The 15,434-nt window shown below is 60.8% G+C and overlaps 1 protein-coding gene across 8 annotated transcripts in view; it reads right to left on the bottom strand.

The window, feature by feature from the left end:
- Positions 1-286: 286 nt before the first annotated feature.
- RAI1 (retinoic acid induced 1) overlaps positions 287-15,434 on the bottom strand; it is a 74,201-nt gene continuing 59,053 nt past the window's right edge. For all 8 annotated transcript variants that reach the window (XM_059861917.1, XM_059861924.1, XM_059861920.1 and 5 more), the window contains 4 exons: positions 3,982-9,601; positions 2,701-2,794; positions 2,348-2,397; positions 287-1,981 (listed from right to left, as the gene is read on the bottom strand). In XM_059861917.1, coding sequence (XP_059717900.1) covers positions 1,967-1,981; positions 2,348-2,397; positions 2,701-2,794; positions 3,982-9,585 — 5,763 coding nt within the window. In that variant the 5' untranslated portion in view covers positions 9,586-9,601 and the 3' untranslated portion in view covers positions 287-1,966. The remainder of the gene's footprint in view (positions 1,982-2,347; positions 2,398-2,700; positions 2,795-3,981; positions 9,602-15,434) is intronic.

Below are 15,434 nucleotides of genomic sequence, written 5' to 3'. Positions count from 1 at the left end.
AGGGGGACTGGCTCCAAAAGTGGGGGACAAGGGACCCCCCCACAGCTGTGGACGCCATGTCCCCACAGGGCTGCATGGGAGGGGGCAGCAGGGATGGGGACACTGGGTGCTGAGGGACCCCAAACACCCCCTCTTTACCCTGTGGTGTCCTAGGGGTGCTGTCCCCATAGCCCTTCCCCTCCAGCAAGACCCTTGGGGACAAAGGACAAGGCAGGGGCTGTCACAGCCCGGGGGGGACCCCAGCAGCCCCCCAAGGATAAAGAGAGGCCACGAGCAGGGCGCCACGTACTTCCAAAACAATCGTTGTATCTTTATTGACGCTCTGAATGCAATGACCTGGTTTTTTACTCTTAAGGAAAATAAACATCTTTTAGAAACAGCTTGTTACACACAATCTTCAGTGTGAAGCAATATACTAATAAGAACACTAGTCTTAACATTTACAGTCTTCATATATATTATATATATGTATATGTATACATATATATACACTATATAATGAGGCAATATATAATACACACGGTTTACCATTTTACAGTCATATGTACAAGATGTCACTAAAAATAGCCAGATTTCAGGCAACACTGCCAAGGACACAGAATTTTTTTTTTCTTCTTTAAATTAATTTTTTTTATTATTATTATTTCTCCCTTTTAAATTTTTTTTTGTCACCTCCTTGTTTTGTTTTTCACTCCTGTGTCCGAGGCAGCTGCTGAAACAACAGACATTGTGTGGTCAGCAAACCTTGGGGTGGGTGGGATGGAGGGGACACAAGAGGTGGTGGGGACACGGGGCGCTGGCTCTGGGGGGACATGGATGGGACCAGCAGTGTGCCCCCCTTTGCAGGATGCTGCAGAGGTTGGGGGACAGCCAGTGGCTGCTTGTAGGATGAGATCTGGAGTTGGGTCACCCTGGGCTGGTTGCTACCTGTGTCAGGGTGACACAAACATGGGCTGTGGAGCCTGGGGACGTGGGCAAGGGTCACCAAAGTGTTAGGCAGTCCCCCAGCTCCATTGAGGGGGCCAGGAAGCAAAAGTCGAGGGAGTTGAGCAAACCCAGAGCAGTGAGGGGTGAGCCAGGCCCAGGTGAAGGGAGGAAGCAAATGCCTCCTCCTCCTCCAGTTTAGCACACAGAGCTGTGGGGTTCAGCACAAGCACAGGGAGCAAAGCCCCCACGAGAGGAGCCACAGAAGGGGTGCTGGTGAGGCCAAGCACAGCCAAGAGGGTGGATTTTGGGGGTCCTGGACAGCAGGACCAGGTGTCCCCAGCCCAGCAGTGCCAGCGCCGCATGGAGTGGGAGGGTGGGGGTGCAATGAGTCAGGGTTTGGGGTTTGGGAGCGGGGCTGGGGCAGCCCGGTGGGTGCCCACCAGCCTGGCCAAGCACCCTTATCCCCCCAGCACCCTGGGTGTGGGTAAACAGGAGATGGAAGAACAAAACAGAAAAAGCAGAGTGGTGTTTCAAACAGCAGGCCGTTGTTTGCCCTTTTTTTTTTTTTCTTTTTTTCTCATTTTTCTCTTTTTTTTTTTTTTTGCTCTTTTTTTGGTTTTTCTTTTATCCTCTTCTTCGCTGAACTATATACAGACACCATGAGGTTTGCTGAAGGCAACATCTCAGATCAGATCAGTGTGATATTGAGAGCCGGGACCCACGGAGGGTCCGGCGGCCCCACAGTAAGACAACATCGCCGGGACCCCCCCTCGTACACGGACACCCCCCGCCCCCCTGTGCAGCCATCGCGGGTGGGGGATCCCGATCCGTCCCCCGCGTATCCGGACCGGGTTTTACCGGGACCCGGCGGGAGGGAAAACCCGGCGCTGGCTTCGCCCGCCCGGAGCGGGCTCGGGGGATCCCGGGGCGCTCACGGGCTCGGGGGGTCCCCGGTACGGCCCGGCCCGGCCCCGCTCTGCTCCAGGCGCTGCCTCCTCGACCGGTCCCTCGCTGGCGGCGGGGCGGGTGCCCGCGGGCGCTACACCGGCTGCCTCTGCGGGGAGAACAGAGGGGTCAGCCCGGGGATCCCGCTGGAGGCGGGGGTGGCCCTGGGCTGTCCCCATCGCCCCCCACCCCCCCGACCAATAACCGGGCATCCCCCCGGCACGCAGCGCTTTGAGAAGGGGTTCAGCCATCATTCACCACCTCGTCCGTGCTCAGGGAAGAGGATAAGACCCCTCAGACCCGGCTGGGGTGTCCCAAACCCAGCAGCACCCAGTGGCTGGCACACCCGATACCCCCAGGGATGTGATGCCCACACAGAGCTGAGCATCCAGGATGGGCGACCCCAGGAATTTGGGGTCCTCCTGCCACAGGGAGCTGCAGAGCAATGGGGGGTGCACAGAGGGCTCTGGCTTACCTTATGTTTGGGACATCTCAGAGAGAAGCTCTCCTCAGTTAATAAGCAGCCTGCGAGGAGAGGACAAGGATGTGTCAGGGGACAGCCTGCACTGCGAGGAAGCTGCCCCTGAGTGGGGGGGAATGCAATGTCCCCCCAGTCCACAGTCACCCACCAGCCACAGCGTTTGTGTGACGGGCTCAGCTGAGGCCAGACAAGCCCGTGACACCTGCCAGTGCAGCCAGCACAGTGGGCATCACCATCCTGGCAAGCCAGAGAGCCACAAGCCCCTGACCCTAGAGCAACCGGCCCCACGCTGAGCTGGGTCAGAGAGCACCCAGGACCCCGTGCCCCATCCCTGTGTCCAGGCTCACCTGTGTCGATAGCACACGCGTAGTGGTAGGTGTGGGGACACCCCTTCTGGCAGCAGCCCACGGTGGCTCCTGCTTGCTGGCAGCTCGAGCACTTCTGTACACACACCCGGGAATTCGGAGCAGGGAAGGAGAGATGTGGAGAGACAGAGAGACCCTGTCAAAGCCCAGCACAGAAGAAAAGAACCACGACAGCCCCAGCCATGAGGGCAACACGGGTGTTCCTGATCCTCTCCAGCCCCTCCTTGCCTCTCCCAGGCAACATCCTTCCTCCCGTGCCAGCACACTGTGAACAACACCACGCCTGTCACTGGCTTGTCTGCAGCCATGCACGAGGTTTCTACCTGCCATACCACGCCCCTGGACGACACTGAGCCCACAGACATACTCCACGGGGCAGGAGGGGAAGGGACGTGACCTCGGTTGTGCCCTACCTGCCCTGTCCCTGGCAGGTGCTGCAGGGATGGGAGCACCTGGCTCTGTGGTGAGGGCAGCAGCCGCCAGCTAGCCATGAAATAAAAACACAGGCATGGGAATACAGCCAGCCCCCAAATCTGGCACTGGGGAACTTGCTGGAAATCCCCTGCAAAGCCTCTGATGGGAGGCTGCCCCCTTCCTCTCCCCAGCACTAAAAATCCATGTCACAGAACCCCAGAATGGTGTGGAAGGGACCTGAAAAAACCTCATCTCATTCCAGCCCCGTCCCACAGGCAGGAATACTTTCCTCTAGAACAGGTTGCTCCAAGCCCCATCCAGCCTTGAACACTTCCAGGAATGGGCCAGCCACAACTTCTCATCCCCTTCAGCAACTTCTCACCTCCCTACTTTGCTCACACCTTGCTCCAATCGCTGTGGGAGAGGAGCAGGGCAGGGTCATCCCCTCCCTCCAGCTCCCCTTTCCCTGCTGCCCATCACGGTGGCATCAGGCTGTGTTGTGCCCATTTTCATCTCCCACCCCGAGGCATCTGTCCTGCTCTGAGTCACCCCGTGCAACACACAGCTGGGCTAGGGGATGTGACAATCCCAGGGGGGCCCAGTCGCCCTCCTAAAACACAACCCGTAGGTTATTTCTGTGCCTAAAAGAGAGAGTTCAGGTGCTATCAGAGACGCAGCAGCACAAATCTCGTAGGCACCCAGCAGGGCTCACGGTGCTGAGCCCCTGCCCAGCTCTCCCAGGGCAGAACTATTAATTTCCATCCCGACCGGAGGCGCAGACACCGCAATGACGTTGGCTGAAGGAGGCCAGCGGAAGATGCCGCCTCGGGCGTGTGGCCGAGCTCTTACCAGGTCGGCAGCCGCCTTGACAGCCTCCTGCAGCCCATAGAGCTTCCCTGCCACCAGGAAAACCCCAGCGGTCCATACGGCACAGGCCTCGTGCAGCCAGTGCTCCTGCGTGTCGCCCGCCGGCTCCTGCGGCGGCGACTCGGCCTTGTGACATTCGTGCCGCCGGGGCTTTTCGGCCGCCTCCTCGCCCTCTGTCCTCTCGTCACAGCAGTAGCAGCTCTGCAGCCGACGGAACATGCCCCGCGGGCTGGAGCGCAGCGAGCTCTGCTTGGCCGCCTCGGCGGCCCCCTCCGGCCGCGCCGCCTTCCCGCCGCCGCAGCCGCCCTCAGTCCCGCGGGGCGCCCGCTCGGTCGCGGCGGGCACGGTGGAGTCCTCGCCCGGCCCCTCCGCCCGCGCCTTCTCCTTCAGCCGGGATTTCTTCTTGGGCAGACAGTCCTCGGGGTAGTAGGGCCCGCAGAGGTCCCCAAGGTCCTTGTAGTTGGCGGGGTTGCGGCAGAGGCAGCAGACCAGGCACGCGGCGCTCAGCGCCTTCGACACCACCGGCCCCATGTGCATGGTGGAGGAGGCGGGCAGGACCGCCCGCGGCCGCGGCGCCGGCCCGGCCGGTCCCCGCTGCAGCCGCGCCTCGTCGCCGGGCGAGTTGACGACGGTGCAGGTGGTGGAGAACTCTCCGCGCCGCTCCACGCGAACGTAGGGAGCGAAGGGCGGGGCGCGGCTGTCCGCCCGCAGCCGCTTGCAGGAGATGTACTTGAGCCGGATCTCGGGCTCGGCGGGGTGCAGCAGCGGGGCCTGCTGGGGCTGCCGCCGCCGCTTCCCGCGGCTCTTGCACCGCGCCGGCACCGCCTTGGCCTTACCGTGGCCCAGGCGCTTCCGCTGCCGCTTGGAGTAGCCGTTGTAGTTGGAGTGGTTGGCCCGCGGCTTCGGCCCCCGCGCCGGCCCGGCGGCGGAGCGCCCCTCGGGAGGGCCATCGTTGCTTCCCGCCTCCTTCTCCTCAGTCTTTGGTTTCTTCTCCCGAGGCGCCTCCTCCGCACCGCCCGGGCAGGCTACACGCTCCCGAGGCAGTGCTGGTGGCAGTGCAGGACTCAGGGGCGCCTTGGTCATGCCCAGCGCTGCCGCTTTGCCCTTGCGGTTCCTCTTCTTGGGGAGGAGCCCCAGGTTCTTGGCCACCATGTTGGGGCTGGACTGGGTCCCCGGCGTTGACCCACAAGCCTCCCCCTGGCAGCTGTCATGGGGCAGCTTCTTCCCACCACCCGGCTTCCCCTTTGGTGCTCGGCCATTGGGGTTCCGGCAGAGCGGCTCAGCCACCGGCATTGTGGGCACCTTCTGTGCTGCCCCCAGCTTGGGCAGCCTTGCATCGCCCACTGCCACAGCCACCCCACTGTGCTTCACCACCCGCTCCCGCTCCGCCCCAGCCGGGCTCAGGGAGGAGCTATAGGCAGCTACTGTGGCTGCCACTGCTGTGGCCGCTGGTTTGCAGGTGAACTTCTTCAGGTTGGGTGAGGTGATCTTTTGGACGATGGCCTCCAGCTTGAGGCCGCGGCCCTTGCGGGGAGGCAGCACTTTGGTCTTGGTGGCCTCCTGGAAGGCCGCCCGGGAGGTGATCTTGATGCAGACATCAGGGGCCTCCTTTGGCAGAGGGGGCTTCGGGATGGCTTCGCCAGAGCTCTTGGGAGGCAACTTGGCTTTCACCTTCTTGGCCACCGGCATCTTCTTGAAGAGGCTGGGGGGCCCCTCTGGCTTCTCCTCCTTCACACCACCGCTGTTGCTCCGCAGGACCAGGTTCCTCTTCTTGGTGGGGATGGGGGAGATGAAGGTGGACTTCCTTTTCAGTGAGTGCAGCGGCCGCTCCGACATCTTGCCCCCCACGCCCGGCCCTGCTTTGGGCAGCTTCATCCGGGCACCCACCTTGCCCTCCTTGTGGGGGCTGCCCGGTGCTGGCAGCTTGAAGGCAGGTGGGAGGTGGTTGTTGGATATGAGCTTTTTGGGCGCCTTGCAGTTCTTCAGCCGGACATCAGCTGCCCGCTTGCCCCTCTGCCGCTTGGTGTAGAAAACCTCCTGTGTCTTCGTGCGGGAGCGCAGGATCATGGACCGCTGGTCCCTCTCCCCAGCTTCCACCGCATCCCCCTCCAGCGGTGTCGGCCCTGCCACCTCCTCTGCCGCCACCAAGCCGGGCACCAGCAGGGTGGCATCGCTGGCATTTTGGACCACCCTGGGGGCTGGCCGGCTGTTGCGCTTCCTGGTTTTGAAAGCCACTCTCTGCTTCACGCCGCAGCCGGGCTTCTTCCCCAGCTTCTCCTGGTGCGCGGGGGCCTTCAGCCCCTCCAGCGGGGCAGGGGCGCGGGGCTCGGCCAGGGCAGTGAAGGAGCGGGTGCACATGCGTGCCGGCAGCCCCTCGGCTGGAAACCGGGGTGTTTGGCTCTGGGCGCTCTTGCTCGGTACCTCCGTCTGTCCGTCTGGCCCCAGGCAGGCGCCGGCCACACTGCTGGCTGCTGGCAGCTCATCGAACGAACTCAGCACGGTGCTGCCGGGGCCATCCCCCTCCGGCAGCCGGCAGTGGACCCTCTTGTTGCGGAGGCTCTTGCCCCGTGAGACAGGCTCCATCTTCCCCAGCACATTTTCGGGTGTGAGTTGCTGCTTCACCATGACCGATGAGGCGGATTCAGCATCAGCCGCCTCCAGGTGAGATGTCTCCCCTCCACCATTCTCCTCCTCAGGCTGGATGTGGGGCAGGGAGGATTTGAACCAGCTTTTCACCTTGGTCTCTGTGCCCACAGCAGGGCCCAGCAGGATGACAGACTGGCCAGAGAGGCGTGGGGTGGGAGCTGAGCTCTCCTTCTCCACTGTGCTGACGGTCTCCTCAGCAGACACAGGTACCTCGCTGGAGGACAGCATGGCTGGCATCTCCGGGGGCTTGGGTGGTGAGGCATCGTATGTCACTGACTTCTGCTCCGAGCCAGCCAGCTCACAGAGTGAGGAGTACTCCTCTGCCTCCAGGTCTGACTCCTTCAGATCCGGAGAGGAGATGATGGGGATCTCGCTAAAGTCCCCAGCTGAGCAGCAGTGCCGGGTGTCCTGCAGCCACCTCTCGCTGTCTGCCTTTGTTGCTTCATCGTAGGTCAGTGTCTCTTCCTCCTCCTCCATCACCTGCTGACCAAAGTCCTGGACTGGCTCACTCTTGGCTGGCTGCTCTCCATCGCACAGGTCCAAGCTGCAGGCGTTTTTTTTCTCCTTGCAGGAGCTCACCATTTTGCTGGGGAACAAGCCCTTGGGGAGGTCGGTGGCCTGGAGATCCTTCCACCGCAGGCAGGCCTCACCCAGGCTCTCCTCCGGCCACTCGAAATGCTCCATGGCATTCTCAGACGCCACCGAGTTGGCGGTGGTGTTTGAGTAGCAGCTGTAGCCGGTGGCTCCCGCGCTTGACGTCGCTGCCGGGATGCTGGGCTTGGAGTTGAAGGCCAGTGGGGCAGTGTCCTTCAGCACATCCTTGCTTTCGGTGGCTGTGAACTCCACCTGGGGACCCTCGTACACCTCCTCACTAAAGTCCTTCCCTGTGCTGGCCCCTGAAGCTTTGTCCAGCTTGAGGGGCTCAGTGAGCGTGCTGGAGTCACCCTGGCTGGGCCAGGCACCTTTCACCATGGAGTCCAGGGTGGGCCGGTGGTTCTCCATCTGGAAGGGGGACTTGGTGGTCTCCTTGCCCAGCATGGGCAAGTTGGCCCAGGCTTTGTCTGCCTTCTCACTGATGGCATCCTGCAGGACGATGATCTCAGAAGCCAGCTCCTCCTGGGACAGGGCGCTGAGGAGCAGTCGGGGGCAGTCCCGTTCATTGCTCACATACTTGGTGAAGGTCTCCAGGGGCAGGGTGGCATGGATACTCTGGAAAGAGTCATCTGATTTGGTGGACATGTCATCTGGGGAGGTCACAGAGCAGGTGGACACTGACTCAGGCTTTGCCTTGGAGTTGCTGTTGACTCGGGCAGGGCTGCGGTTCTGGTTGCAGTACAGGAAACTCCTCTCCAGCTGGTCCTCTGACCCACTGAGATAGTCAGTGTCCTGTGTCTCAGCGTGGACAGACTGCGGGGTGCTCAGCGGGTCGGACAGGGGGGTCCCCACCTGCTCTGCCGAGTAGGTGCTGCTCTCAGGACTGCAGTGCTGCCCCTTGAGCTGCTCGGGGGTCCTCGCTGGGGTCTTGATGCCCTTTTTCTGGGGCACAGCCGCTTTGGAGAGCAGCAGCTGCTGGACAGTGTTGGAAATGTTCTCCACCTGGGAGGTGAGTGCCGTCAGGCTCTGCAGGCTCAGGTCTGACAGCAGGTTTTCGGGCAGCTTCTCCTTCTGCAAGTTTTTGCAGTTCCCAGACTGAGTCTCAGGGCTCGTCCCATCGGTGGGAGAAGGGTTCAGCAGCGGCATGAAATGGCTGTGGTCAGCAATGCCAGCCGGGAAGGCACCAGCACTCAGGGGCTGCTGGCTGTATTGGAAGTTCTCCAGGTTGGGCATCAGAGGGGAGGGAGTGGAGCTGTAGGATGGGGACCTGCCGACGGAGCGAGCCGGCGAGTGGCTGGCGCTGGGGCTGAAGGTTTGGTAGTACTGCTCCGGCGTCCGGACGGGCGGCGCATCACCCTGGCAGTAGGTCTGGCCTGGCTGGTTGTAATGTTGATACTTGGCCAGGTTTTGGTAGTGGAGGGTCTCTGAAGCATGATGCCGCCCCTGCATGGGCTGTGGGGGCTGCGGGGGTTGTGGTGGCTGTGGGGGCTGTGGTGGTGGCGGCTGCGGGGGCTGTGGTGGCGGCTGTGGGGGCTGCTCGTAGCCAATGCGGTTGGGCTGGTAGCCGTGCAGGTTGGGCACACGGGGACCAGGGGCCAGGCTGGCAGCGCTACCCAGGGGCCGCTCCAGCGGCGGCTGCCCCGAGGGCGCCGTGCAGCTCTTGTAGGAGTGTGCCGGCTGGCTGCCCCCGGGCACCGAGGAGTAGGTGGAGGAGGCAGGGAAGGACTGGGAGTGCTGCCCGAAGTGAGGGCTCTGTGAGAAGGGCATGGGTGAGGAGACATCGTTGGGCAGTTTCTGCCGCTGCAGCTTGGGGTAGGGGAGTGCGGGTGGCTGCTGCTGCTGCTGTTGCTGCTGCTGCTGCTGCTGTGGCTGCTGCTGGAAGTGAGTCCGGAAGGGCAGCGAGGTGGCCGCCGGCTCATGGTATGGCCGCCCGCCTGCCAACGCCACTGTCTTCTTCATCAGGTTGTCCTCATACTTGGCCACCCCACCAGGCAGTGCCTGTGGCTGGCCTCCCCACGCCTGCAGGCTTTCGTCCCCAGAATACCGGGCTGGATAAGGGCTGTTCTCCTGCACGGTGTAATTGGAAAAGGCCGGCCTGCCCTGCAGCTGCTGCCCCGCTAATTGCTTGTTTCCCCGGTGGTATTTCTCCACGGCGCTGTTCTCATAGCCTGTGTACGGCAGCTGCTGCTGACTGTAGTACTCCTTCGCCACCAGCCTCTGCCGCTCGCAGTTCGGCCCTGCCTGACTTTGATGCCTGTAATTCTCCAGGCGTGATGTATCTTGTGAAGTCGGCTGGTAGCTCTGCTGGTTGCCATGGAAACCACACCTTTCTCGAAAGGACTGCATGGCGCGGGCTCTTTATCTGCGAAGAGAGAGAGGCGAGAATTCAAATGAAGCGTCGCCACCGCGGTGGGCCAGGGTCCGAGAGGGCCAGTGTCACCTGCACCGTGGGGACATCATTGCCTCGCCTCACCTCAACTGCTGGGCATTTCCCCACTGAGCATCATCTCACAGCCACCCTGGAACACAGCACGTGATGCTGCATCACCTCGCATTGCCCTGCATTGTCTGGCGTCACCCCATGGTGCACTGAATTGCCTGCGTGGCCTTGCGTTGCTCTCCAACGCCTCACCTTGTGTTTCACCTCCCTGCATCTTGTTGCCTTGCATCACCCTGAATTGCATCGCCCTGATTTGCCCTGCATTGCATCGCCTCACACTACCTACCCTTGCTTCATGTTGCCTTGCCTTTCATCACCCTGATTTGCATCGCCCTGCATCACATTGCTTTGCCTCATCCTGCATCGCATCACTTTCCATTTTGACTCCCTGCATTGTGTTGCCTTGCATTGCATCGCCCTGAACTGCATTGCCCTGCATCGCCTCCTCCTGCCTCACCTCACATCACCCTGCATTTCATCCTCCTGCATTGTGCTGCCCTGCATTGCATTGTCTTGCATTGCCCTGCATCTCATTGCCCTGCGTGGCATCCCATTGCCCTGCATCCCATCCGTGTGCACTGCACCGCCCCAGATGGCAGCAGCTGGCTCTGTGTCACCTCGCATCACTCTGCATCATGCCATGTCGCCCTGCATCACATTACCTGGCACTGCATCCCCACCTTGCAGCGTCCTGCATGCTCCTCTATCCCCTTTCCCTGCATCGCAGCACGGTGCCCATGCCCAGGAGGGTGCTTGGGTCTGGTTGCCTCCTCCCCACCTGCAGTGGGCTCAGCCATCCACCTGCCCCTGCTGCTGAAGCTGCCCATCCCTGCTGCCCACCCCTCCCTGCCTGGTCACCTGGTGCAGTGACCCCCACACCGTATGGGGGTCCCTCTGCTTTGTGTTTCACACATCCACCACCCCTCACATCCGCAAATCACTCCCGCCCTTCTCACACGCCTCCCCAGGGATGCCGGGATCCTGTGAGTGCCTCTGCACACCCCTCTTATCGCCATTCTTTTTAATTATTGGGCTAATTACTGGAAGCAGCAGCGCGGAGGGCCAGAACCGCAGGCTCTGCTGGAAAAAAAGTCATTTCAACTTGCTGGCTCTGCCCGTCTCTGCCGGCTGCTGCCCCCCGCAGCCCCCCCGGCCCCAGCGATCCCCCTGCCCCGGCGCGATGCCATCTGGAAGCTGTCTGCTCCCGCCAGCAGCCGTCATTACCGAGCGCCTCGCCACCGGCGTCATTAAAGCTCCCCATTTCCTCAGCCCGCTTGCTCTGGGAGCAGGGACACACCTGGGGCACTGGTTTGATCTCTTAAGGCAGTCAAGTGGCTTGTGGGGGCTAATGAAGGGCTTGGTGGCAGGGGGATGCATCCTGCATGTGCCCAGTAACTGTGGGTTGAAGGTCCCAGGGTGGATGCAAGCCTGGATGAGATAGGGATTTGTCAGCCTGGGTGAGGGCAGCCTCAAGGGTCTGTGGCTGTCCAGGGACATCCTCAGTGCTGCTCCCTTGGCAGTGAGACAGTGGTGACACCAGTGCTGTCCTCTCAGCCTCCATCAAGGCAATGAGTATAACAAGAGGAGGGGATGGGTGCTGGCAGTGTCTGTCCAAGCCCATTCCAGCTCCTGGCACGCTTCCCTGTGGTGCAAGGCAGCCTTGAGCCAGGATATGGATTCATGTGTGTCCCCACATGTCCCTTCATCACCCTCATGCCACTGCCTCAACATGTCAAACACCACATGGTCCCTTTGCTGGCAGTTCTGCCACAGCCACATAAACCACACTGCTGGTTTGACAGGCCCCAGCTCAGCCCTTTTCCTTACAGCACCCACCAGTAACACCTCAGCAGTTTTTTGGGGTCTACACACACACACACACAGGGCTTTTAAAATTCTGTTTCCACAAACACCAGCTGCTCAGGCATGCACCAATCACACAGTGTCCTCAGGCACCACTGGAGCCAGGCTCAGTGCCACCCACACCAGCCCAGCACCCCATCCTCTCCTGTTCCTCATCCCCTTTTGGGATGTTTTCCATGTCACTGCCACATATTGCAGTTGCATCTTGCAGGCTCTGTAGGCAACTGGATGCAGCTAAAGCCTAAATTCCAGGGAAAACATGGGTCCAAAAAATCTGGAAAGCTGGCACAAAAGCCCCTACCACAGCATGGTATCCTGTGCCAGTGCTGCTGGAACAAAGGCAGGAAAATCAAAGCCAGGCTGTGGGGCAGCCCTGGGCTGTGATGGGAGAATTAATGGGAGCAAAGAGCCCTTCATGCTGTGTGGGAGTGGGTTTGAAAAATGAAATCGGCTTGAGAAGACCCTGGGCTGAAGCTTTAGGGGGAGCTTTTCTCCCCTTTCTCCTTTATTATTAATTATAATGATTAATTAATTATTATTATTAATTAATTATTGTTAATTTTCCAAACAGCTGGGACAATGTCGGGATGAGCAAAAGTGCGTGGTACGAGGGGAAGGATCAGCCACTGGCACGCAGAGGTGGGGATGCACAGAGGGAACGTGTTCCAGCTGAAATCCCACAAGCCCAGAGCCATGGTCCCACGTCCCTGTGGGCCACCTGGGCACCAGGCTGTCCCTGGGAGGGGACACTCATCACCAGCAGCACCCAGAGCCGCTGGCAGCGGCAGAGGCCGGCTCTGCTCTCGGATGTGCCACGGCATTGCTGGGGAAGGGCCGTGCCAGATGTTGTGCCTGATGCAGGCTGCTTCCCAGCAAACGCTTTAATGGCATCAAATCAAGCTGTCGACAGCAGGGAGGTTACGGCCTTCCCCCTGAGAGGGAGGTGGCTGTGGCTGGCCCCAGGGGCCCTGCCCACTCACTGTCCCTGCCACATCCCTGCTGGACCTGCTCTCCTGACCCTGAAGACGTTTCCAGCCACTGCCTCTGAGATGGGAATCGATACAGGGCCGTTGGTGCATGGCTGCAGCTGGACCTGCCCTTGGCAAAGCCATGCTGTAGCCAGGGCTCATGGCGTGGGTCCCTGGGAAGGGAGAGGACAGGGACTTGGGGCCACCATGGTGACCAGCATTGGCACAACCCTGTCCCTGGAACACAAGGAGCAGCGCTCACTGCTGGCCACAGCCAGAGCATCCTGTCCCCTTGGTCCCTAGGGAGCATGGACAGCCCAGCGCAGCTTGTGTCGCTCGTGGGGGACACACAAGGACCTGATGCACCTCCCTGATGTGCCAGGGTATGACCTGGGGCCACGATGGTGCACGGGGTCATGCTGCCATGGTGCTGGGGGCTGATGCATGGCACGGGCTGATGCCAGGAGCTGAGCTGGGGCACCGTGTGGCACTGCCAGGATTTGTGCTGCATGGCTAGATTTCGTGTTATTTTCCTCCCACCACTCCTTCCTTCTTTCCTTCCTTCCTTCCTTCCTTCCTTCCTTCCTTCCTTCCTTCCTTCCTTCCTTCCTTCCTTCCTTCCTTCCTTCCTTCCTTCCTTCCTTCCTTCCTTCCTTCCTTCCTTCCTTCCTTCCTTCCTTCCTTCCTTCCTTCCTGCCTTCCTTCCTGCCTTCCTTCCTGCCTTCCTGCCTTCCTGCCTTCCTTCCTGCCTGCCTTCCTCCCTTCCCTGCCTTCTCCCCTTTCCTCCTCCTTCCTCTCGCCTGGCAGGGCCATGGCATAGCTGGATCCGGAGCCCTCTGAAGGCAGCCCAGGACTTCCCATGGATGGCAGGGACCCTCGGTAAGCACCCAGGACCCCCAACCCTCAGCCCCAGGGGGCAAAAGGCGTCCCCCGTGTCCCTGCACGCTGGCCTGGCTTCCCAGCTGCTGCTCATCCCGCGGGGGCTGATCCAGCCCTGCTGCTCCTCCGGCTGCTCCATCAACAAGGACTCAGCGACTAAAAATAGCAGCGCGCTCTCGCAGGGGGATGCTCCGCCATCAGAGCACTGCTGGCACCGCGGACACCCCGCTCCCCACCCCAAAGCCCCGGCGCAAACCCCCTCCCAACCCTGCCCCACACCCAGGGGTGTGAGGTGCTATCAGAGCTGGGAACGAAGCGATTGGACCCCCCCGGATCCCCCGGCAGCTCTCAGGGAGGGGAATAAGCGCCTATCGAGTAGCGTCAGCCCCGGATTTTTTTAATTGTGAGCTGGTGGAGTTTAAAGAAACCCTTTCTGGCTGGCTGCCACACCGCAAAGTGCTCCGGAGAATTTGATTATTAAGGGAGGAGAGAAAAGGGGAGGCTGCGGGCGGGGGGAGCCGGGGTGTGTGGGACAGACCAGGAAAGGGCATCCTGCCTCAGGAGCTGGGAATGAGAGGAACTGGGGGGGATGGAATACAGACAGACCCCCCTCAGCAGTGCACAGGGACCCGTGGGGCTCGCCCGGGGTAGGGGCAAACCCCCCACGCAGCTGTGGAGCTGCTGCTGTTTGTCCCTGCGCCCCACGGACACCCCGCTGCCAGGGCACCCCCTTCAATGCCCCTTCTGTGAACCCCTTTAATGCACCCTCTCCCCAGTGCACCCCTCCCTTACTGCTCTCCCTCAATAAAGCCCTTTAATGCACCCCAGTAATGGTCCCCTCCCCAGTGAACCCCTTTAATGCACCCTGTCTCCAGTGCACCCCTTCAATGCACTCCCATTAGCGCACCCTTGCCCCAGTGCACCCCAATAATGTGCCCTCCCCGCCGTGAACCCCTTTAATACCCCTCTCCAACCCCTCCCATCACCACCAGCATCTCCCACCACGCCAGTGCTCCGTCCCAGTGCAGGGACTGGGGGGTTACGGTACCCCAGGGCAGCCCGCAGCCCCCCCAGCCCCGCGTCCCGCCCCATTTCGGCGCTCAGCCGACCGGAGCAGCTGTTCCCTGCACACTTCACTTGCCCGCAGATGATGATAAATGGAGCTGGGGCTGCGCCGCCCATTGCGTGGGGGTGGGCGGATGTGGGGAAGGAGGAGGAGGAGGAAGGATGGGGTCCCCATCTCCCGCAGCCCCCCCAGATCACGCTGCTCCTCCCATCCAGCTGCTGGGGAATTCCCTGGGCAGGTCCCCCCCATCCAAACCTCCCTCCCGGGGGTTGGAACCTGCCCAGGGAATTCCCACGGCAATGGGATGCATCCCCATCCCCAGATCAGTGTCCCATTTAGGGGCCACAGTCCTTCACTGCTGCCCCCCTCCCAGTTCTGCTCCTCCCCAGTGAGGAATTTTCCTTGGGAAAAAATCCACCGCCTGCGAACCGCACTCATGACTCAACGTTTCTGCTGGCCCCGGTTCCTCTGGCGCTTGCCAGGGGAAGCCCGTGGCCGCCCCAACCTCATCCCCTCACATGGAAATCCGGCTCAGCCGCCAGCTCCAGCCTCTCTCCCCTTGGCTTTTCCTCCTTTATTTTGGAAGGGGGGGTTGGGTCCTTGATGTCAGGGATGGGAGGTTTGCAGAGGGTTGGGCTGGGGAGGATGATGGGAGGTTCTGGGAGTCACAGCAAGTTGCTGGGTTTGGTTTTTTTCTTGGTGGTGGAAAATGTCAGCTGGTAAGGAAGGATTTGAAAAGGAAGGGAGGAAAAAAAAGGGGGAATAAGAGGAAGAAAAAAGAGGAAAAGAAGAAAAAAGGAGGGGGGAAAGGAAAAAAAAGAAAAAGAAAAAAACCGAGGAAGAGAAAAGGAGAAAGAGAAAAAAAAAGGAAAAAAGAAGGGGCCGGGGGGGAAAGGCTGGAGGCTCACAGCAAAACAGATGCTCAGCCTGAGCCTTCCTGGGCAAATTCCCTCTCCAGAGGTGAACCATGTTCCACTCC

This window comes from Haemorhous mexicanus, chromosome 17 (assembly GCF_027477595.1).
Source record: "Haemorhous mexicanus isolate bHaeMex1 chromosome 17, bHaeMex1.pri, whole genome shotgun sequence".
Taxonomy (NCBI): domain Eukaryota; kingdom Metazoa; phylum Chordata; class Aves; order Passeriformes; family Fringillidae; genus Haemorhous; species Haemorhous mexicanus.
Note: the sequence above shows the minus strand (reverse complement) of the source record. Positions and strands in the feature narration are given on the sequence as shown.